Below are 23164 nucleotides of genomic sequence, written 5' to 3'. Positions count from 1 at the left end.
ATTTCTCCGAGGAGTAAAGAAAAGAAAGATCGTGAGCGCTCGGTTAGAACGTCGCTTCATATGGATTGCGGACTGATGAGGAGTCAGTGTTGTTTCTTCGTTAGTTAGAAGGCTGGAGGCTGTTTGGATGAGATAGAAAACGGATAAGAAGAAGAAGAAGCAGAAGAAGAGAGGGAAAGTCTGTGTTTTCGCTGACAGAAGATGCACAGGATGAGAAGTGGAAAGGCTCTGTCGTTTTCAGCTTGATCATGGGTATGAAATTCAGCGCATTCTCTGGTGTGTGCTTCTCAAAGTGTTTCTGATCCCGCGAAGAAGCAGAAGAAAGAGAGTGGCTTTGGTTATGCTCGCCACACTTTGCCAAGTGCCCCCGGATTCTTCTTTGTGCCTGTAAAACAGAAAGACATGGCTCTCCTGGTCGTCCCGCTGCTTCTGCAAACAGGACTGGTTTTGGGATCAAACTACGGTTATGTGGAGTGGTCGGATAATGAGCGAGACGAGAAGAACCCACCGGTCTTCAGCACCCAAAACATCAACAGGGAGCCGCCCCACCACCCGACCTACTACTCGGTACCGGCCACGGAGCGCGCAGTGGTGGCGCACAAAATTGAGGAGGACCTGCCGAGGGTGGTGACCGCGTTCCTGCACACCGGGGATTCCTCAGCGCTGAGGCATGTCAACTGTTCGCGGAGGTACGAGCTGAGGAGCCTGCGAGGCGGCCTGCACGTCGCCTCCCACTACTCCCTGCACAGCATCCTGGACACTGTAGCGCACGCCACAAACTTCCTGAACATGATCCTGCAGGCCAACAGGTCCCGGGAGCAGAGCCCGCGGATGGACATCCACTGGTACCACGCGCTGGTCCAGAGTATCCTCGAGGGGGACCCCAAAATCTACAGGGCGGTGGTGACCTTCCACGCGGACACACCGACACCGGGCCCACAGATTTTCCTCCAGGCGACCAGAACCGAGAAGGAGGTGGTGCTGCAGGACTTGTCCGGCTCTGCGCACCGTCACCTGAGCAGCAAGAGCCCGGAGTCCGACTGGTTTACTGAGTTTAGGGACGGGAGGAGACCACACATGCACAGAAGAGTCCAGGAGGCGTCGGGCACCAGGAGTGGAAGTTACCTTCTGGACAAAAACCAGATCAAGTGGTCGGCGCCGTACCTGGAGTGTGAACACGGGGCGTTTGTGCCATATTGGCTGCTCACCTTGTCTGCTGGCTTTTATGGACTGAAGAGGAACTCTGCACCAGAGTTCAGGTGAGAGGAGGTGTTAGGGGTGTTAGGAATAACATATTTTTCAAGGAGAGCTGCATCGTGTTTTGTGTGTGTGTGTGTGTGTGTGTGTGTGTGTGTGTGTGTGTGTGTGTGTGTGTGTGTGTGTGTGTGTGTGAAAGAGACAAAGAAAGAACATGCAGTTTGTGTTTAGTAAGTTTTGTGATAGCATCTTTTGTCCTCAAAATGTATTCATAACTTCATGTATACTACACATTCATTCCACAAATATAGAGCATACTAATCATTAACAGTAAACCAAAATTAAGTATCCCGCATTTGATTGACAGTAATGCTCTGTGAGACTGAATGTAAATATGGATTCTGATGATTTGCAGCCTTGATGCAAGAAACAGATGGTGTAAAAGAGGCTTCACAGACACAGGTAGACCCTTCTCATTTAATATGCTTGCCTGTCAAAGCACAGCTGTGCATCTCTACTTGCTGCAGCTTACCATCTTACAAACACTGCGAGCTTTACACAGTGTGTTTGTCGGTGAAGGGATCTATACATGTAAGCTGGCATGTGTGTGCTTATGTTAGGTGCATAAAATCACCCAAGGATCTCATATTTCAAGGCTCCGGTCCAAAAGTGTCCAGAAAAGAACAATTAAATCATGAATACATTTTAGGTGCACTAAACTCTTTCATCCATCTAATAAGATGTCCAGTTCTACTGTCATAACCCATGTAGTGCATGTTCAGGAAAACTTGTTAACAAAATTTTCTCAATTTTTGGGTCCAAAATTCTATCACACACACACACACACACACACACACACACACACACACACACACACACACATCACATCTACCTTAACTGCGACTGATGATGAATAAATGTAGGTGACATTTTATGTGGGGAAGACCCTTAAATGTTGCTTTGTGGCTCAGCAGTGTGTCGTGCTAGTGATTTGGGCCTCAGGTTGGCAGGCATCCACCTTGCTGACGTGTCCCTGAGCAAAGTGCTGCATCACTACCTGCTCCAGGGACAGTCACTCTTGGGTTATGGAGCTCGTGATCTGGCCAGGAGCTGCTCTGGACAATTTTGGGAGTTGTACTGCGGTTATGGTGGTAACTGTGGAGTTACCATAGAATCAGTATGATCAGAATCATCATGTAAGCTATGTATGCTTTGATGCCCCGTTTGTCTCCAAAAATGGCTTATTGCCTGTCTGAAACCATCAACATGCAGCAATAAGGATGTTTAACTGGTGAGAGAAATGGAAGATCTGCTTGTGTCAGCTGACATAAGTGTCTGTTAATTTAAGTTTCAATAAATTCATAATTAGTCTATAACTATTAAAATATTTTCGACAGAAAAAGAAAAGTCGTTTACTTGTGCATCAAATCCCACTTGTGAAGTTGCATAGGAATATAGAAAAGAAAATCCTGAACACTCCTTTTGCAATATTAAACTATAATTTGGTTGGCTGATGTTGAAATAAGATGTGGAAATGGTGTGCATTCTAAAAAAAAACATGTTTTTCTCATTCTTCAAATCCCTAAGACTAAAAGGTAAAACAATGCCAAGTTTTCTGATTTCCTGTTTTCACAAAGGATGTGTTGTATATTGATATCGATGCAAAGTAATGTAGTTTGACCCTAGTAGCTTTTTCCAGGGCTCTCAGTCAAACTGCATGGTCTTCATCAGTGATAAGAGTTTGCTCAATTGTCATGGAGATGGATCAATTGACATGCGAACGCAGCTGCTTGATTTCATCCTAAGCACTTTTATCCAGTGTTGGCTTAAGCTGACAACACATGATAAGTGATTTGCTCTCTGCGCACCGCTAGGTAGGGTGCAGATCAAAGTGCAGAGAGCAAAGCACAGCGCAGGTATTTGTCATCAAGGGTGGCAAGGAAGCTATTTCCCATTGCTAGATAATGACAGCTGTTATCTCATTGGTTGCACTTTCAAAAGGTCAGCGGAAACTGGGTCAAAGTTGAAATAATTTGAACTTTGAGCAAAGCGGCAAATCCAAGCTGTGAGTGACGTCAGAGGTAGTGCAGCGCCTAATTGGGCGGCACCGCTCTCCCCGTAGGAAATCAATGGAATGGCCAACGCAAAGTGGTTTTGACGCCTATCATGTGTATGCGGCTTTAAAGTTAGGATTGACAATTCATTCTTGACTTTGGATATAGTAGTTTGACACTGTTTAAACACAAGCGTCCACTTACTAACTTTTTTTTCCCAGAGCATTCATTCCTAACACGGTGGAAGTCCTAAAATGCTATGAATGATATCACAACAGCTACTGAGCTTGTTTTTCACTTTGTCAACAACAGATATGATATAAGCAGTTGGAGCCAACTTAGAAGGGAACACAATAAAGTGGTTGTTAAAGACCAGAGTGTGTCTTTTACAAAGATAGACTCATTAATTGATTATAATGATCGGCTGCAACTACACAACTCAATCCATACGGTTTTTCTCTACTTCTTGTCATGTGAGTGTGGTCTGCAACTTCTCTGTGACTTCTTTCACTCACCTCAGTCCTGTGATGACATTTCTAAAAATAGAAAGCTTGTTGGCTCTGAAGAGAAAAGCATGAGCTAGTGTAGATGATGGAGTTAGTTACACCATGTCTTGCTACTTTCTACCTAAAAGCAACCTCTTTCTCATCTTTTTTTCCTTTTTCACTTTCCTTCCAAGGCCAAATTTAAAGCTCTGTGACCAGTGCAGATAGCTCTGGTGGTAGCTTTCCCACAACAGAACAGAGGCCATTAGTTTTACTAAGACTTATATCATATTTGCTGAAACTGACCCTATGTTCCAGTCGAACTACTTGAAACCGGTAATTAAAAAAAAATAAAAAATCCTGCTCCTCTGGCACCACTTACAGCCTGTAGTGCGATTTGCAAAAATCCACAGCTCCCTGTTCAGATGCACCAATCATGGCCAGGGGGGGTGTCTAACTGCTTGTCAATCATTGCTCATGCACACGCATTAATTCTCCCTTTTGGGGGGAGGGGCTTAGGAGACTGTTTAGCAGAGAAAGGAACTGAGAAGTTGTTGATGTTCAAATTTTTTGGCTAAGTCCTGGATCTTCGCAATCCTACCTACAGCACCTTTAAAGTTGCAACAAGTACAATTTTGGCATCTGTAAATCAGAACCACACAAATGTTGAGACACTGCAATGGATACAACAACCAAATCCACCTAACCACAGCAGAGAGTGGGAGAGATGTCGAGAGAGTGAATGTGAATGTTCCGCTTGTACAATGGTGGAGGAAATGGGTCGAAGACTAAGCATGCTTTACGTGTGTGTGTGTGTGTGTGTGTGTGTGTGTGTGTGTGTGTGTGTGTGTGTGTGAGACAGTGAGATATGGCTATATACAGTAGGCTATATGGCAACAGCTGAATGAAGCTTCACTGGTTTAAGTCCCAGGTAGTTTTCCTCTAATGCTATATTGCAGTCACATCCCTGAACAGTATTTAAACTCATTCACTTCACAGTGTGCATCTGTAATAGCTCACTGCTGCATAGGCCAGCGGTCTCCATGTATTGAACTGCACCAACATCCTGCAGAGATGTTTGGGGCTACAAGCAGATAGAATGAATCTTTCTCACCTTTGATGGGAAAACATCATATGTCTGCAGTGTTGCTGAACAAGGCAGAGTGCACACTGCATGTGTAATAACTGTATTTAAAGGTTTATACTGAAACACAAACCAAGGAAAGATACTTCCAGAACTATCTGCACTGGCCACATATACAAACCCTTTAAGTATATGTCTGGTGATATACCTCTTATTATTAGCAAATCCCATGAAAAAACACAAACCAACAATGAATGGATCCTTCCAACAAGTATTGCCTGTGTTTCCAAAGCTTGATAAATCGTATTCTGTTTTGCGATAGAGCTCCATTGTTTCCCATAAACTATTAAAAACACATTAATGAGCCACACTGTTGCACTGTGTAACATGTTCCTTCATTATTATGAATAATGAGGGAACACCCGGCTGAAAATAGTCCCCAATAAATGCACTGTTTACTTTATGTTTGCTATAAACCACAGTGCCCTGCTGTTTTAGAAAATTGCACTCAGTTCCCCATGTATTAGGTCGATGATTAGGTACCCCTAGCGAAAACTTGAATGCAGTCTAATATAACAGCCTTGCAATAAATCCTACCTTAATGAAGGTTATAATGTTAGTATATGTTATGTGACAGGTCTTTTTATTATTTTGTCCAACCCATCTACAGTATATCATTGAGTATCAAGGAGTAAAATATCTGGTTCTTTAGCTGCTAAATGGTAGTCTATAGGGGGGCTTTCAGAGCCCTTTCAATAAAAACAGCTTGGCCTTTCAAAGAGATTTCAGAGAGATTTCAGCCAGCTGGCACAAATATCGGACTAGCTCCAGAGTCATCTCTTTGGGCAACAGTAACACGGTAACACATGCCCATATCCCGAAACATCCATAACCTAACACCTTTAACAGCATCCAAATACTGTCTAGTGAGGACTTGATAAATCATCTTCTAAATTAGTACTGATGTCCAGCATTTATAGTATTAAAGGAGGAAAACCAGGTTTAAGAATGAGGGGAGTAAGCTTTTGTTTTATTAAAAAAGACGGAAGCTCGATACACCTTGATATTAGTGTGTCCTTTGTTGACCAAAACGATACAATCTTTATACATCTCTCAGTGCATAGTGGCTGGCAAGAAGTAGGATAACCTTATTGTGCAAGTATTTCAACCTTGCTTCTATTTGTTTTAGTTTTTTTTACTTTTATCTCCCACTCTTTTGTTTCACTTCTATCACTCTTAATGTCTTTCCCACTTTCGATCTATTTCCTTCATTCTTCTCTATTACCACACTCCCTTTCCCCGCTTCGTCCACCATTGACCTTACTTCCCCTGGGCATTGCTCTTTCTCTTCTTTTAAATTTCTTCTTTTTTATTCTGGCCTTCTCTGCCTACACTTCTTCCTCCGCCCTCCTCTCCCTCGCACCAATTTGCTTAACTTTGTACAATTTTGTCACCTTTCTCCCATGTCTCATTTCTACATGTCTCCTTTTTTATTATTTCTAGCCTTCCTTACCCTTCTATATTCACTTTTTCACTCTTATATTCTCTACTCAATTTTCTTCTTCTACTCTTCTTTGTTATCATTTATCTCAATCAACTAATTCTGCATCTTCCAATTCAATTTTGTGACGCAACACCCCCAACCCCAATTTAATTTTGCCTCCTTATCATTTCCACCCTTTTATCTCTTCCCTCTCACTAAACCTTCGCTGTCATTCCACTCTGTCTTTGTACCATCTTCTCTCGTGATTTCCCTCTCACTATTTCCTCTAACTCATCATCACTTCCTATTCTCCTCATTTACTTCCTCTTTCCTCCCTTTTTTCTCTTTGGCAGGGGTGTGGTTCGTGTGGATGTGAACCTGCAGGATGTGGACATTGACCAGTGCTCCAACAGTGGCTGGTTCGCTGGGACCCACCGCTGTAATGTCACCAGCATGGAAGTGAGTCTGCTTTACATTATAGTTGTCTTTCAATCAGCAATAACAGAAAATGCTCTCATATCACTTTGCTTGTCTATTTTGTCAATCTGCTGTGAAGTGAATGTACTTCATCGTTACATTCAACCATTTGTTCACCCATACACCCTTCAGTCTGATAATTATGTCCTTCAAAATGCAACACACACACTGTGACAAAGGCTATCAAATGTGCATCATTCACAAAAACAACAACAGCGGCATAACATCTGAGAGCAATGCACCTTATTAAAGTGTCTGCGGCCTGCTTACTTACCGTCAGGCTCTCTGGTTAAGAGCTATCAGCTAACTGACCAAAACTGAAAGAGTAAAGCTGTCAGTTCACTCAGCCACAGTGTATGGAATGTAATATCTATAGAAAGTTTAAATGATAGTTCGATAGCTATATATACTGTAGAATTTTTAACAAGAATCTACAGCCATAGCGGCTCTGTGAGGCTGTACTTAGACACAGCCGTGCTTTCAGGTAATGCGTTCCAGTTGAACTGGGAAGTCAAAATTTCCCAGTCGAAAATTTCCAACAGCACCCCCTAAAGCCCACTCTGAAAGTTGGGAGAACCCCACCAACCCCGACATCACAATCCAACATGGCTGCTCTGAGCACCAACAGTAGTGAAAGCTGTATGATTATGAATATACTGTTTTTATTTATCACTTCTTATCTATGTCTCATTAAATATTTTTTTTAATTGATCTGACGGCGCTAGATGAACAGTTAAGTTAAACTTAATATTACAATTCATCCTGAGGATAACATGAATGTCTGAATCAAATTTCATGGCAACATTTTCCTATTGTCAACATCATGGTGTCACTAGAGGAAAAGTCAGGTGATCATTAACAAGTTATTAGGATTCATCATCCAATAGTTGTTGAGACATTTCAATAAAAAATAATAATGAAAAAATGTCAACCTCATGGTTGTACAAGAGGAAGTCAGGGGCACATCAGTATCTGAATTCTTTATCCTCTGGGGACAGTGCATGCCCGTATAGAATTTCATGGCAAGCCATTCAATAGTTGAAGAAATATTTCAATCTGGAGCAAAGTGGTGGACACAGTCACAGAGATTGTCTCCATCATTGCATGGTAAATTGGCTGAAAAGCCAAAACCCCAGACAGTAGTCCAGTGTCTGCAGACATCAGCAAGCATGTGAGGATGCTTGTCTGTGATGATGAGGGTTGGTGATGGTGATATGTGTGTGTATGTGTCTTCTCCATGATATACTGCTTTTACCTGTGTGACTGCTGTAATGGAACTGTCAGCAGCCATACATCATGTTTGTATCTATAAGAGCTTCTGTGTGCTGTTTGCATGTGAGCCTTTGTCACTGTGTGGGTGGGCTCAGCTGTGTGTTCGCTGCCTAGCTCATGTCAGTGCCAGTGCGTTAGTTTTATGTGATGTATTGCAGGAAGCCTCTCTCCCTCCAGCTGGGGAGAGTGGCTACTCAGGCTTGCGTGGCATGTCCCTGGCCATATGATGTATAATAAATGCAGTGTAATGGATTGCAGCAAGATGTGGTCAATAATTGACCATGCTCTTTGTCTGTGTGCCTCCCCCCATGGGGGGAAACTACAGAGGAAACGTGTTCATCTCCATGTTCGTCTTTATCTGTTGTGCTGTTTCCTCTGCATTGTTCCATTTTTATAGGCAACTCTCTCATGGCTGCTGTCAGATATAATCTGGATGGTGCTGATTAAAGTACTGTAGTTCTTCTCTTCAGATACGTGTGTGGACAGATGGTGCGTGTGGTGTCTTTTTATTATCATCACAGTGGTGGCAGAGAAAGCCTTTTAGTTTCCAAGGCCATTTGAGCCTGTCTATAGAAAACCACATTCATGGAAATGCTTTGAATTTGCCAAGGTGTCTCCTGCGTGTCTGTGTGTGTGTGTGTGTGTGTGTGTGTGTGTTTATGTTCTGTAAAAAAATTAAACCTGAACATGAAGCACTATGAAAGGAGATTTTCAGAGGATCATTACAGAGCTTACCACTCATTACTGTCCTCCTCTGATGATTCTTCTTCACACACCATATTTGGCCAAGCTGCTGTCAATGATTAAGTGTTGTCTTGAATCAGCAGTGTTATTTGTCTCTGTTTCAAATGTAGGAATATTGGAAGCAGGAATTAAGAAAACAGCAAAGAACTGAAACGATAAATTATATTTGTTGGAGGGGACAAGTATTGACCAGGGAAATCTATCTGTTTCTGACAATGTCATCAATGTTGTCCTTCTCTGGATAATTTAATTTAGAAATTAAATCAACAATAGGTGTTCCTTGCAGAATGTATATTACAGCTGTCCACTGTTTGTGTAAGGTCAGCCTCTATAGGATTTTAAACAGAGGACAGTTCAAAAGAGGTTACAAATATGTATTTGAGCCTTTGCATAATAAAGCTATAAAACACCAACACTAAGAGTAATGCTTGCAGCTGTGCTTGGTGTGAAATGGTAACATCAGCATGTTTACATGCTCACAATAACAATGCTAACAGCAGTTGTTTGGCATGAATGTCTGTACCGGATTTCATGGCAATCCTTTCAGTAGTTGTCAAAACCAAAAAATGTCAAAACCAAAAATGTCAATCTCATTGTGGCTAGATGTGAAAAGATGATCATCAAAGTCATTATGATTCATCCTCTGGGGATTATGAACGCCTGTACCACAGTTAATGACAATCCATCCAATAGTTGTCCAGACACTTCAGTCTGAACCAAGTGGGCTAAAAACCAACCCAAGTCCTCAAACCCATATGACTACATTGGTTGTTTTTCCAACCCTCTAATACGACCTACAGGAGCGTTACTGAATTAGCGCCCCTACCGTTGGCAGCAGATCAACACATTGTCATACCTAAACGTAACAGTCCCACATGTTGTGAAACGGTTGTAGTTTTATTAGGTTTGTGCCACCACAATAAACGTAAATATGGGTCGTAATAAGCTGCTTGTACAAATGACCTATGGGGTCATTTTTGGTGGGGAGGACAGTCTCCTAAAAACACATTAAAGAAGCAAAACATACTTTCAGTGAGGTCAAAATGCTTCCATCATTAGAGCTGACAGTTCACTGATGGTGTTTGAGCTTTTGTAATATCTCCAGACTGTCACTTAAATCACTATTATAGAGAAGTGAGAATTGTGGCACAGTTATAGAAGGGGAAGTGATAAAGAGTTATAATAATCTTGAAAAAGTAAGTGAATCTATAGTAAATGTAATTAAACAACAAGTTATATGGCAGTTGGTAATATAAGCAGTTTGACTTAAGATCGCAGTGTACACATATACAGTATATATATACAAATTAGATTTTGTTTTAAATTTAGGATGTGAAATGTTCGATGTCTTGTTTTTTTCATCCCCCCATGATTTGTCTTTTTGTGCTATTTCCTTCTTTTCTGTGCTAGTCTTTTCCTTTCTTTTCCCAGTAACTTGCTGTAATCAATTTTGCTTGGTATCACAGACCAACTAGAAAAGAATTGCCTTTTGTCCAAAAGTCCCAGTTAAAAAACAGTTCATTTCTAAATCTCTCTAAATACATTTTTTTTGGGAAATGGGCTGTGGAAAGTCAGTGTAAGGCTCATTTTGTTCCCCATTGAGAACAAACACCCTGAGGCTCTGTCTCAGAGAAAGATAATAACGAGACAGACTCTAGTAATGTGACAGAGCACAGTATTACCACTCGCTTCTCATTGTCATTATGTAATGGCTCAGTTTGTATAACTGCAGTTTTTTAACTTCTGTTTATTCTGCGTGATGGAGAACAGCCTATTTTTTGTCCTCTGTTTTTTGCTTTGTTGTAAAGGCAGTTTAGTGAAACTTGAGGAGGTTTGATATTGTCTACCAATTCATCATTTTAAACTGTATGTCTCACTTCCTTTTTTTATTCGAAGTTGCTTATGAGAATATGAGCTTATGAGGATCATTTTTGTCACTTAAACATGCAAGAATTAATTTCATTATTTGGCCACATGGACACCAACACAACAGCAAGCTGTAGACTAAATACATTATGTACACATCCAACAAGCAATGTAGCATTAGTTGCTAACTTTTGTCTGCCTGTCATCTGGTGCAGGGCAGGTAGTGTGCAGTGAGCTATTCTTCTGCGTCTGGAAACTGGTTTGTGGGCTGGAAAATGAAAACAATGAGTTTCTGATGGCTAAAATATCTCATAATTGGTGAAAAGAACTACAGAAGTGTCAACGAACCTGGGCAAAATGTCTTTAAAGCCACCTTCACTTGTAATGCTAATGCAATTGATTCAGCTAATTTAAAGGGAACTGTACACCATTTGTATCTTGTTTCTGTGTTATCTATCTTGCCAATTGTCTTTGAACACTTACAGTTAGCTCCACAATAGCGAAGAAGCTAACGGCTAAAAATAGCTAATGGTGTTAGCGTTAATCACCAAAACAGCATTATATTAACACAAGCGTTATGATTTGGTGATAACTATACAACCTTAACCTACAGCTAACGTTCAAAAAGTGCAAAATATGTTATGATTAACGTTAATAGCTGTTAATTAAGGTTATCGGTAATCCTCTGTATCTCCGCTCGTGGAAAACAAAAGAGTGGGTGTTAATCAAAATCATAATAGATATCCATGGGGTGGAATCTATCCCGGAGAACGCGTTGAGAAGTTATCCCACCTTTCAAAACGATGTGCCATACTAACCAATCCTACGGAGGACTTTACACCTACTAAGTGCTAGGTGTAAGATTTAGGTTGCAACTTATGCCTACCTCAGAACTATTTCAGCTGGTGCAACCCTCAAAATGTTAGTAGCGCATAAACTCTGACCTAAGTCACAACTTACGTTCAAACTAGTCTACGTTTGAACTTACACATAGCTGATGCAACCCAGTGCAGGACAGCAAATACTCTGTATTGCCAGCAATCAAGTTGGCTGATGCAGAGCAGAGTGGACGGGATGGGGTGTAAGGTTTGACCGTGTCCTGGATGTAAGCTGGGCCGATCCGTTTGTGGCCCTGTACGCAACTACTAGTGTCTTGAAGTGGATGCGGGCAGCAACTGGTAACCAATGAAGGGAGATGAGGAGCGGTGTAGTGTGAGAGAACTTGGGGAGGTTGAAGACCAGACGAGCTGCTGCATTCTAAATGAGCTGCTGGGATCGGATGACACTTTCAGGCAGGGCAAGCAGGAGGGAGTTGCGTGCATAGTTGGGTGATAATTGTCTTTGGGTCCCTTTTCACAGTGCACATTGTCATTAATGTTAATATACACAATATTTACTTTAAGTTCTTAAGTGAAGTTAGGTTACCCAAAAAAAAATTATCTTGGCATTAAAACCATGTGATGATGACGGATGATGAGGAATGCTCACAAAACACCAGTGTATGCATTTAATTATGAGTTGTGGTTTAAATTAGCTGTATATGGATGAGCATCCATTCTTTTCAGCTACATGAGCTTCTTCTTCTGCTTCTTCTTCTTGGCCATTTTTTCCTGGTCTGCCCAGATACAGCGAGGCGGTGGAGGAAGGTAGGATGTGTCACCATGAACCAAATACAAGACTTCATGTATTATGAATAGTCAGTCGTAGGGGTAGCATCTTACATAAGGAGCCACTGCTTATGTAATTAGACGAGGACTTGAGAATCATTAGTGTGGGTGATTTGTAACCAGATGCATCTGAGTATGTATTATATATTTTTTTCTTTGTGCATGCTTTTTAAATGTAAGTTTGCATCAAAGTGTGCAGTGTGTTTGCATTTGCATATCTGTCTGTCTGTGTGTGTGTGTGTGTGTGTGTGTGTGTGTGTGTGTGTGTGTGTGTGTGTGTGTGTGTGTGTGTGTGTGTGTGTGTGTGTGTGTTTTCTCTCCTCCCGTCCTGTGAAACGTGCTGCTGGAGATAAAGGGCTTCAAAGGCAGAGCTCTTCTAATTAGTGTAAACTGCTAGAGGGAGGGTTACCCCCTCTGTCTTTCCTCTTGCTTTCTCTCCTCAATCAGCTACACTTCCTCTTCCTGTTCTTTTCCACACTCCCTGTGTCCATGGCTATTCACACTCTCCCAAATCCAACTCTATCTTTGGCTATCTCCTCCTCATCTCTCTTTAACTCTCTGGTTTTCCATTTTGCCTTTTGCATCAACCTTACGCCTGTCTCTGTGTCTCCGTTTTCTTGAAGCCAATTAACTCCTCTGAGGAGGGCAGAAAGACGTGCCAGAAATTATCCCTCCATCTGTCTACATGTCCTGCTCTGCTTTTGCCAGCCTTACACATTAAATTGTTACTTGAACTGACCAAGTTATAATTGAGAAATACTCTTCTTTCTTCTGCTGCTTTAAAAGCAAAAACATTGGTGACCTCGGCTGTTATCATTGCACCGCACACTTAAAAACACAAAACCTCCTAGTTTGTGGATTTACCTTTATGCAGACACGGAAAGCACAATCTGACAGAGAAAAAGCAGCAACACTATTATTTTTAGCTGCAGCTCAGCTACTGTTGATAGTGATGTGTGAGTCCCTCTCTTCTGTAAATCTAATTACTGTGGCCCCTCACTGCCCGCTGCAAGAAACCATGCACTAGATTCTCGGACTGTATGGGGTTAAAAAAAGGGACATAAATTAAATATTTATGCCTGCCTTACTGTATGTCTTTTCACAATCCTTATCGTCTCTGGCACATTGTGGAGAAAGAAGGATTTAAGCTTCAGAAGTCTCAAAATCAGTATAAATACTTCATGTAAGGAAAGGGATATCCAACTGAACAAGACAGTGCAAAAGCCTGTGTAGAATGTTAGCAGTAATGGATGCTTAGGATAAAGTAAAATGATGGATTTCTTTTTTAAGATATGTCATTCTGTATTTGTCAGGATAAGCAAGAGCTGTTTTTTTACTTGCCTTATCTCTAGCAGAAAAAAAACTGAGGTGACTTGAGGAGCAGAGGAGATAGAAAATAACCTGTTCTGCTCTGTCTTTTTCTGTTTCACTCTCCTCTTTCTATTTTGTCCTGCCAGAGGCTCTCTGTCTCTCCTCTGGGAGTTTGAAGCTCTACAGCTAAAGATGAGTTGAAGGGTTTCGAGACTTAACTGCATCTGTACACCTAATGGCAATGCATGTGTGTGTTTAAGTATGTTTTTCATCATCAAAGAGACCATTTGTGTTTATATTTGAAGCTGCATTTAAAAAAAGGTCAAACTAATGTAAAGAAAACTCTCAAATTAATGAAGCAAGATTTACTATACAGCTTTAAAAATTTAGATATTCAAAAAGACTTTTCTCCTCTGGGGGCTGCAAGGACCACACATAGCAGAGCACAAATTGTGAATGAACATAAAGTACCATATTCTTTAAAGCCTATTGCCATCTGTAGTGATCCTATACACTGCCATGACTGTGACACTAAGGGGTTGCTTTCAAAATGGGCCCACTAATGCAAAACATGCTTGCCACTCATAGACTGTATATAAAACTATGCCACTGCAAGGAATTCAGTATGAAATCATCCAAAAGCAATTTCTTTTTGTACTGTACACATACAAGACTCACACTGAATACACAGATCCAGATAAAAGCTGAGCAGCACTTTTTATGGAAAATGTATTGCTGGACCTTTTCGTTATATGAAAACCACATAAATAATACAAGAATTTAGCTTTATGATAGTTAGTTGTTCTCAATACTTGTGCATTGACCGTAAACACTTTTTATTAAAAAGGGAATATTGCAATATCTTTCCATTCTTTAATAAAACACTTACACATACTTCAGGCAAATATCTCAGCTTTTTTTTTTCTCAGTAAATAACTAAAATTTTACTTTGACTTAAGTTCACTAAACCTTGACAATGACAGCAATATTTTCAGTTATAAAATGATTTAAAGTATTTATTAATTGTATTATTACTCTGAAAAGACAACAAAGCTTTGGTTGCTAGGCTGCCACATGAATAACAATTAAACTGGAAAACAACCTGTTGTAGGGATTGAGCTGGATATATACAATTATTTTGTATAATTTTTTGACATCTGAAAGTCAAATAAAAAAAAAATAATTAAGAACACCTATAGCCTTCAGAACCGTACAACAGGATGGGCTTGACGTTGCTGTGAAACAGCATAGATGGACCGTTGTTTTTAGGCTGTATTGCTTGGACGTCCAGATGTTTCAGAGTTGGGAAAACACACTCCTCGCTGAAAAGGCATCCTATATAAGTGACGTTCTCTCTCTCTCTCTCTTACATAAATGTAATTAGCTCTTACTGGTGTATCGCAGTGTGTATTTTGTCCATAGCAAATCCCCGCCAATCGGTCCCAAAACGTCCCAGTTAGACAGTAAATGCTGTAAACATATTCTTTATAAATCTTCACAGTCATTTCCAGAAAGAACCAAGCAGGCCTGCCTTGTTGCACGAGGAGTGTCCCTTTAATGCCTGATTTCTGTAAAATGCATAACTCTAACAATATACCAATATACAACTCGATATAGATTATACAATATCTATAATGGTTTAACAAGTGCATATGATTCGCAGTATTTTCTGGCAAATCTGGCATACCTTTGATCTTTAATTAGGCTGATGACGCATGCATAGCAAGAAGTGAGGAAAAAGAGCAGAGAGACAAGGATGCATATAGGATGGAGAGCAAGACGAGACAGGGAGGGAGGGATGAGGGATGAGGAGTGACAGCAGAGAGGGACAGTCGTCGGGGAGGATTCATCCTCCGCAGAGAAACACCATTCACTCTCTAATCTGTTGCCTGCAGCTCAGCGGCTGCCACGGCCAAATGTAAGAGCCCGTCGAGTCGGCGGCAGCAGTTGGATCTTAATTGAGAGAGGTCTCCCAGTCGAGTCCACGTAGGCAGCTGGGGACCACCCACCCAGATGTCTGTGTAGGGAAACTGAGGGTTCATCTCATAAGTCTTCAAATGCCAAGGGAGACTTGCATTTCACTGCTGATATATTTCCAAAGGCTGCACAGCCAATCAGTGGAATATTTTGTCCTCTTTAACTAACTTAAATATAAATCACAGCCCTGTAATCCTTAAGCTAATGTCCTTTAAGGATGCAGGAAGACCAACAGCAGCACTCAGCCCAGCCCTCATGGTGACTCTATCTCTAGTCACAGCACTGTTACCACGACAAGCCACAAATCAATAAGCAGCTATATATCGCAGGCAGTTTTTGCCTCTTAACTTGATGGAGAAATTCCAGACAGGTTTAAGTCCAAGGTCTCCTCTCCTCAGACATCCACTCTTTCAGTGGTTAGTAGTTTTGTGAAACAGCAGAAGACACAGTCCACACCCAGGGGACAGAGTGATTGTAATGCTTTTAGGGTTTAATGCTTTCAGAGTATTTATAGATCTCTGAGGGACGCAGAGTGCTCTCTATTTCTATCTCCCTGTATTTCTCTCTTACCAACTCCCGTCTTGGTGTCGTGTTCACAGCTTTTTTATCAAATTGTACGGTGAGAAATTTGAACAGGTATCACAGGCTGCAGTCCAAAACATTAGGGGCCTCAATGTGGAAGTTACAGATAATTTATTTTTGGGTTTTAACGTGAAGTATCTTTTACACTTTGTGTGATAGTGTCAAATGATATTGTTATGTGTTGTTGTGCTAAGGGGTCTGCCAAAACTCGTTCTGTACTTGTTAGACTGCTTAGCAGGTGCTCACTGGGTTTTATAGGGCTGTTATGCTGTTTTAATATTTCAGTATTTGTATAGTTTAAGTTTGAAGAAGATTAATTCCCAAACTTTTTAAAGGGGAAAGTCACCCTAAAAGACTATATTTAAAACAGCTGGGTCTAATTTGTTGTATGCATTAATCCTGTAGAAAGTCGAGATATTTCCAGCTACGCCACAATGGGCTTAAGTTGCAGAACAATTGAAACATGTACAGTATGATTTAGGCATTAGCCTGTAATTTAAAATTAAAGGGCAGCAGCTTCTTTCCAGACTCTTCTTCTATTATACCACGGAAGGTTCCCACTAGAAAAGAGAGAAAATTGACAGCAGCCTCATGAATCCATAATGCAATGCAGAAACTGGACAGCGGAAATACAATTTTCACCTGGCTTGTTTCCACACCTTTGAATTACTTTTCACCTTACCAATGTGTTCAGCGATTCAAAACGTTGGTAGGCAGCCTTAACAATGGGGGTGTCATCTTCGTATCCAGCATACAAGCTAGCTTTATATTTAGGTGACAGACTATGGCAATAAAAATGGCGACAACCGTGGATAAGATTGCCTTAGTTGTACAGGTTGTTTCTAAGTCAGCTTTGAAAAAAAATCTCATCTCAAATCAGCATATTTCTTGGATCACCATGAAAACGTTAACTGCTCTTAACAACCTCTGTTGCACTGTTCAAGTTCAAGTTCAAGACCTTTATTTGTCCCCGAGGGGCAATTAATTTTGCTACCGATGGGTCAGCACAAAACAACACAGCCTCCTCTTACAAACGTAAATTGGCTTACAAACGTAAATTGGCTTACAAACGTAAATTGGCTAACAAACGCAATTTCAGGCTAAATGAATGTAAGAAAACAAAATGGCAATTTTGTCTGGTTTTCAGTGAGCATTTTTTCTTTCTTTTTGTGTGTGCTTGTGCCCAGTTTTAGGAAAATAGGGTGCCTGTGTTTGTTTTTTAAATGCTTAGATATCATAAGACCACTGCTGTAATGCATAAACCCTCACAGGGGTTTACATTTACAACCATGTTATTAATTAATTAGTTATTAAAGTATGCCAGGGTAAATTGACATTTCAATGATCAAGTGCTATTGATAAACTACAGTGTCTGAGAAAATGCAAGGATCAGGCTGGTAATAAAACATCCTCTCCTCAGGCTGCCTTTCTTAAAATATAAGTCTTTTGCACTTTCTGTGATTGACAATGCAACCTTGAACCCTGTCAGCCAAGAGTAAGAAAAAAGAGGAATTAGAAGCCCTCACTGCATCCAAAGCAAGGTGCAATTATAAAATACTTTCACTCAGTTTCAGCCTGCGGTCTGATGAAGGTGATCCATCAAACTGAGACACGTCAAATGACCGTTTCATAGCCCTTTTAATGGTGGCTGAGAAAAAGGGAAGCTGGCCTTGGCGTCGCTAAACACCTTGCCTTTAGATCGGTGTTCGATGTGTGCGTTTATGTATGTATGTGTTGTGTGTGGTGTGTGTGTGTGTGTGTGTGTGTGTCTTGCTGCGTGAGTGGGTGTAATTTTGCTGGAGAAAGCAGCACTGGTGATAGACGACATATGGAGCGGTGTGCTAGTGAGGCAGTTCAGGGGTATTGGGTGTCATTAATCTAGTTTTAATGGTCCTTGTCAATCTCCTATGTGACATGCATGTTTCCTGTATTGTACTCATGGGATCTGTACTTGAACTAGTTCTGAGAGATGTGTAGTATGGGCTCAAGTAATATAGGTAGGTTGGAAACAACAATGTTACTTCTCTCGCACAAGGTCGAAATTAGCGACACATGCACTTATTAATTTTATACTCTTACTTGCAGCGCTTGAAAATGCACTTGGGAACCACAAACTGCTTCTGCGGTGAAAGCGCAAACAGGTTTAATAAATGCAGCGATTTGGATGCACAGAGCCCAATAACGGTCTAAAATAAGCATCATATTTCATCCTTGCCCACCTCAGTGTCCCTGGGTATGTCTTATCTTAATGAGTATCCACTGCCTTTGGAGTAAGCAAAAAATAGTGGTGTTGTATGTTTATGTCTGCAGTTATTAACTAACTGTACATAACTTAATCACAACTACTGAAGACAAGACATGTGATCTGTATGCATCAGTGTCTTGCAAGTTTCCAAGAAAATTCTGGGTGAGACATGACACCCTCATCTACAGTGTATCCTCAGATGTATGAAGGCACCATCTGACTGCACACATACACCTAGCCAAAAATCACCCCCATGTAATCCCCAGGGAATTATACTGAGGAAGCGGTGTGTGTGTGTGTGTGTGTGGTTGGTCGTGGTCGGGCAGTTCCTCAATTTGCCATACAGGATTTGTGCATCTATCTATCTATCAATCTATCAATCTATCTATCTATCTATCTATCTATCTATCTATCTATCTATCTATCTATCTATCTATCTCTCTATCTATCTATCTATCTATCTATCTATCTATCTATCTATCTATTTATCTATCTATCTATCTATCTATCTATCTATCTATCTATCTATCTATCTATCAGATGTTGAAAGTTTCAAGTTTAGGCCCTCGGGGAGGCTGAGTCCTCCGCTCGCCACCTGTTCCTCCACTCAGAGAGGTAGAAACATCCTGGCCAAGACCCAGATTGATTCTCGTTTGGAGGAATAAAAAAATTTATCAGGCTGTGTAGCTCAAATCAGTGCCCCCTTCTTGTATTTTGTATACTTTACTGTAATTTCACATGTATGCTTATCTCCTGAGAGAGACTACAAACAAATACACACACATGCCCAGATCTGCTTCAGCAGTAGTCTCCAATTCATGTTTTGTATGTAAATTGTGATTTGACAAATGAGAGAGCTTGCATGGAAATGACATATTTTGCTGTAGCAGCATCACATAAATACTGTAATTGTTGTTGTGGGCATTTGAACTTAGAAAATCTAAAAGCATGAAACGTGAGTCATCTGCCCACAGGACAGTAGCATTTATCAACCTGGCTATGAGAAGCAAAACACTTACAGTTGTATGTGTGCCCAGCTGTCTTCGTACTATGCACTCACTACTCTTTTTGTTGCAGTTGGAATTTTTGCTCTTTAATATCTATTCTTCAGTCATCATACACTATGTGAGAATCTACTTTACTTGCATAAATATAGTGACTCTTTTTTGTCTCTCTGAGGGAGAATGAGATGCTCTTATCTATTGCAGACCTATTTTTAGCAGTAGTTTAGTAGTGGTGTGGGTAAAAATGTCTGTTGGTCCGCCACTTTGGTCCAGACTGTACTATTTCAACAACTACTGGGCGACTTGCCATTCATGGTCCTCAGAGGATGTATCCTACTGACTTTGATGATACCTTGATTTTTCCTCTACCGCCACCATGAGATGCTGTACTTTGTGTTTAGTGCTAAAAGAGGCGAACATGCTAAATATGATCTGCTTAACATCAGCATGTTACTGTAACATTGTCACTGTGATGTTGTAATGTTAGCATTTAGTTCAAAGCACCACTGTGCATCAGGTGTGGCTATAGACTCTTCTGTTTCATTATGGCTCATAAGATTGGTTTATTTGACATTCAAACTTAACTAACAACAAAAACAAACAAATAAAAAAATGCTGAATCACAGTAAATAGTAATAGAAAGAATTAACTGTCGTCCAGGAAGCCTACAATGCTGTATTGGTTCGTGTTGGGTGCTTTTACAGTCATAGAAATTTGACAAATATTTCCTCTCACATATTTACTCTTGCTATGTAGTTGATTATAGTGCGAAGAATCAGTTTCTTATAAGTAGAAATTCTGTGCAGTAGTAACAGCACAATGACTGTATGTGAATGTAAGGACACTGATTAGCGGCTGAAGGTGGTAACAATAAAGAGGCAGAAAAGTTAAAGTAGGATTTTTAACTATTCGGTAATACAAAACAGATGAAACGCAAGAAAATGACACTCATATTTTTCACAAAATAGCTTAAAGGATCCCCAGAAGACACAGTTCATACTTCACATAGCCTACTGTTAAACTAGAGGTGAAGTCTCCAAGATGTAGCTCACATTCTTTTTTCCAAAAAGTGGAAACATGCATCATAATTCCCAGGCCTGCTTGTATTCATTGGTGCACCAGTGGAGCAATGATTTACCATATCTGTTTATTCTGTCGACCACTTGCACTTCAGTTCAGACATTTATACCCTCAGCTCATCCCTCATGCTGCTGCTTCCCAGTTCAAAGATTTGGGGCTGTTTGTCAGCTTTGGAAAACAACTGATATGTGCAGAAGTTCAGCAGTAAACTGAACTCTTCCACTGGAGAAAAATAAAGACGTCAAAATAAATGTTATCTAAAATGACATGGAGTTAAAGAAGAGTACCACTAAAATTCCATGAAGAAGCAAATAAAGTGCATTTCCGAAAACTATTCTCAAAGTATTCCTTAAACATCGGCTCCGCTTTGGATATCAGAAAAATCCTAAAAAGACTATCAGCGACTGTCACTGATTTATGAAGTATAAATATAGTCCTGCTACTCTCCACAGCAGCCGTCCCATAGAAGATACTGTATACTGTTTTTACTTTAAGCATGCAATGTAATGCACTATTTATGAACATTCATGTCATATTTATTGCAGCTTTATTTTAGTACAGGGATATGTGCATTCACATGAGTGTACAGAATCCACACTGGTGCCTGTGTGTGAGTGTCACCGAGTGTGTTTTCGCTCCAGATGGTGCGTAAGCCCATGTAGCTCCCACAGTTATCAATGCAAGCTGGAATTATGCAGACGCGCTTAAATTCTGCAAACAACCCTTAATTCTTAATTTAGATATTAATTAGTTTCTCTGTTACTTGGCAAAGCCCTGTGATTTCCCCTGACACCTCACATGTTTATATAACTGGGGCGTCTTCAGGCTGCAGAAGAGCATGTAGACGATGTAGGAGACTTGATAACATAATCAAAACAAGTTCATTAACTGAGACCACCGCAGTGGGCCTGACAAGGAGCGCAATCACAAACACATAGGCACTGTACTTTATTAAGTTTGTGATGTCTGTTTTAACTACTGAGACCCTGCATATCATTCACATTATTTGGTTCCAGTGAAGGATGAAGACTGTAAAATACTGTAGGCCTATCCTTTGTTTAGTCTTTTAAATTATAAATGTTACATCATTCTCTATTCCTAAACTGTTCTAATCTCACTGTTGGGTCCCGTGAATCATTCAGGTCTGGACAATAAATTCCTGCAAATGCAAATCATATTTACTCAAGAGGCATTTTTAAGCATACTGTCGAGCCAGAAATGCTGCAAATATTAATCAATGTGTGAAGAGAACAATCAACACAATCACTGTTATGTCTTTGCAGCAACTATAATTTCGACCTCATATTTACTTGATGTCCATTATGTTTCATTTTCATTTTTGGATGATATAATTGGCTGTCTTTATTATTGTAGGGCTGCAAATAACAATTAGTTTTGATTAATGTAGTTTTTTCTTGTATTTGGCCTGCAGTATTTCAGAAAATAATTAACTCTAAGGTGACTTCCTCATATATTCAGTTTACTATGATAAACCACATTTTGTAATATATAATATTACAGCCTATTTTGTTGTTGCTGTGTTATATAATATTTCATTTTGCTTCTGAAATCCTAAATACCAGAAAGAATTTCATAATTTTACTCCCACTTGCTTTTGGATTCAAAAAGCAAAACAAAGCTGTGTTGGCTGAGTCACCCGATCATCCCCCTTCCTCTTGTTGTTTCACATTCACACAATTTCCTCTCAGCTTTTGCCTCCATGTAACTAACTCCTGTGATATTCTTGTTGATAACAACCAAAATAGGTAAACACTGATGTCCACCTGTCTGTCTTTGCATTGTCTTTCTCAGTGCACTCCCATCGCCGGCCATGGATTTGTGTTGGACAAGTACAAGTGCCAGTGCAGGAGAGGATTCTTCCACCCAAGCCGAGTGGCGCTCAATGGCTTTAAAAGTAGGTTACAAACCCCTCTATGATATAAAAATACATATTGCAGCGAGCTGTCAGATCAAAAGTTAGAATTTTTCAAAAGGAAACTTTTGGGATTCATGAAAACAACTAAAAACATCTTTTTTTTTTTTCAGCTGACAGCCACACATTTTGTTTGAAAGTCTTCTTATGTCTTTGAATGGGTATCCTGGGGCCTGTGAGGTTATGAAACCTCAAGCTTCAGTCAAAGGATTTCGACTCTTCTTACTGTGAAAAGGTTTACTATTTTGTTTTTATTCTGAGCTTTTGTGGCAGCCACAGGTGGCTTCTGAATCACAAACCTGTTGGATAATAGGGTGGCTGTGTAGACAGAGAATACGCATTGGCAGAATAAACTTGAATAGAGAATTAGTCACACTTTAGTTCACTAAGCCCCGCAACCCTAAGTTACTGTTGCTATGCCTGTCAAAATTTCCGTTCTCACACGGCACTTGATTTCCCATTTGAAATTCTTAGTAATTTTTTTAAACAAAGGCTCTTTGATTTCATCCAAAACTAAACAAAAGCCAACAACCATGGATTAGGTCAGCTGAAATGACAAATGTCACTAGCAGATTTTGTAAGCAGTGTAAGCTAATGCTAATGCTAATGCTAATGTTAATGCTAATGTTAATGCTAATGCTAATGCAAATGCTATAGCTCCAGCTGAACCCTGTAGACTTGGAAATGCAGCAGCATTGGTCAT

The 23164-nt window shown here is 40.3% G+C and overlaps 1 protein-coding gene across 1 annotated transcript in view; it reads left to right on the top strand.

The window, feature by feature from the left end:
- The window catches only part of gpr158b (G protein-coupled receptor 158b), a 61001-nt gene that overhangs the window by 564 nt on the left and 37273 nt on the right, over nucleotides 1-23164 (top strand). Inside the window, exons 2-4 of the mRNA XM_028594332.1 lie at nucleotides 294-1259; nucleotides 6657-6762; nucleotides 22341-22443. Coding sequence (XP_028450133.1) covers nucleotides 294-1259; nucleotides 6657-6762; nucleotides 22341-22443 — 1175 coding nt within the window. The remainder of the gene's footprint in view (nucleotides 1-293; nucleotides 1260-6656; nucleotides 6763-22340; nucleotides 22444-23164) is intronic.

This window comes from Perca flavescens, chromosome 12, assembly GCF_004354835.1.
Source record: "Perca flavescens isolate YP-PL-M2 chromosome 12, PFLA_1.0, whole genome shotgun sequence".
NCBI lineage: Eukaryota > Metazoa > Chordata > Actinopteri > Perciformes > Percidae > Perca > Perca flavescens.
Note: the sequence above shows the minus strand (reverse complement) of the source record. Positions and strands in the feature narration are given on the sequence as shown.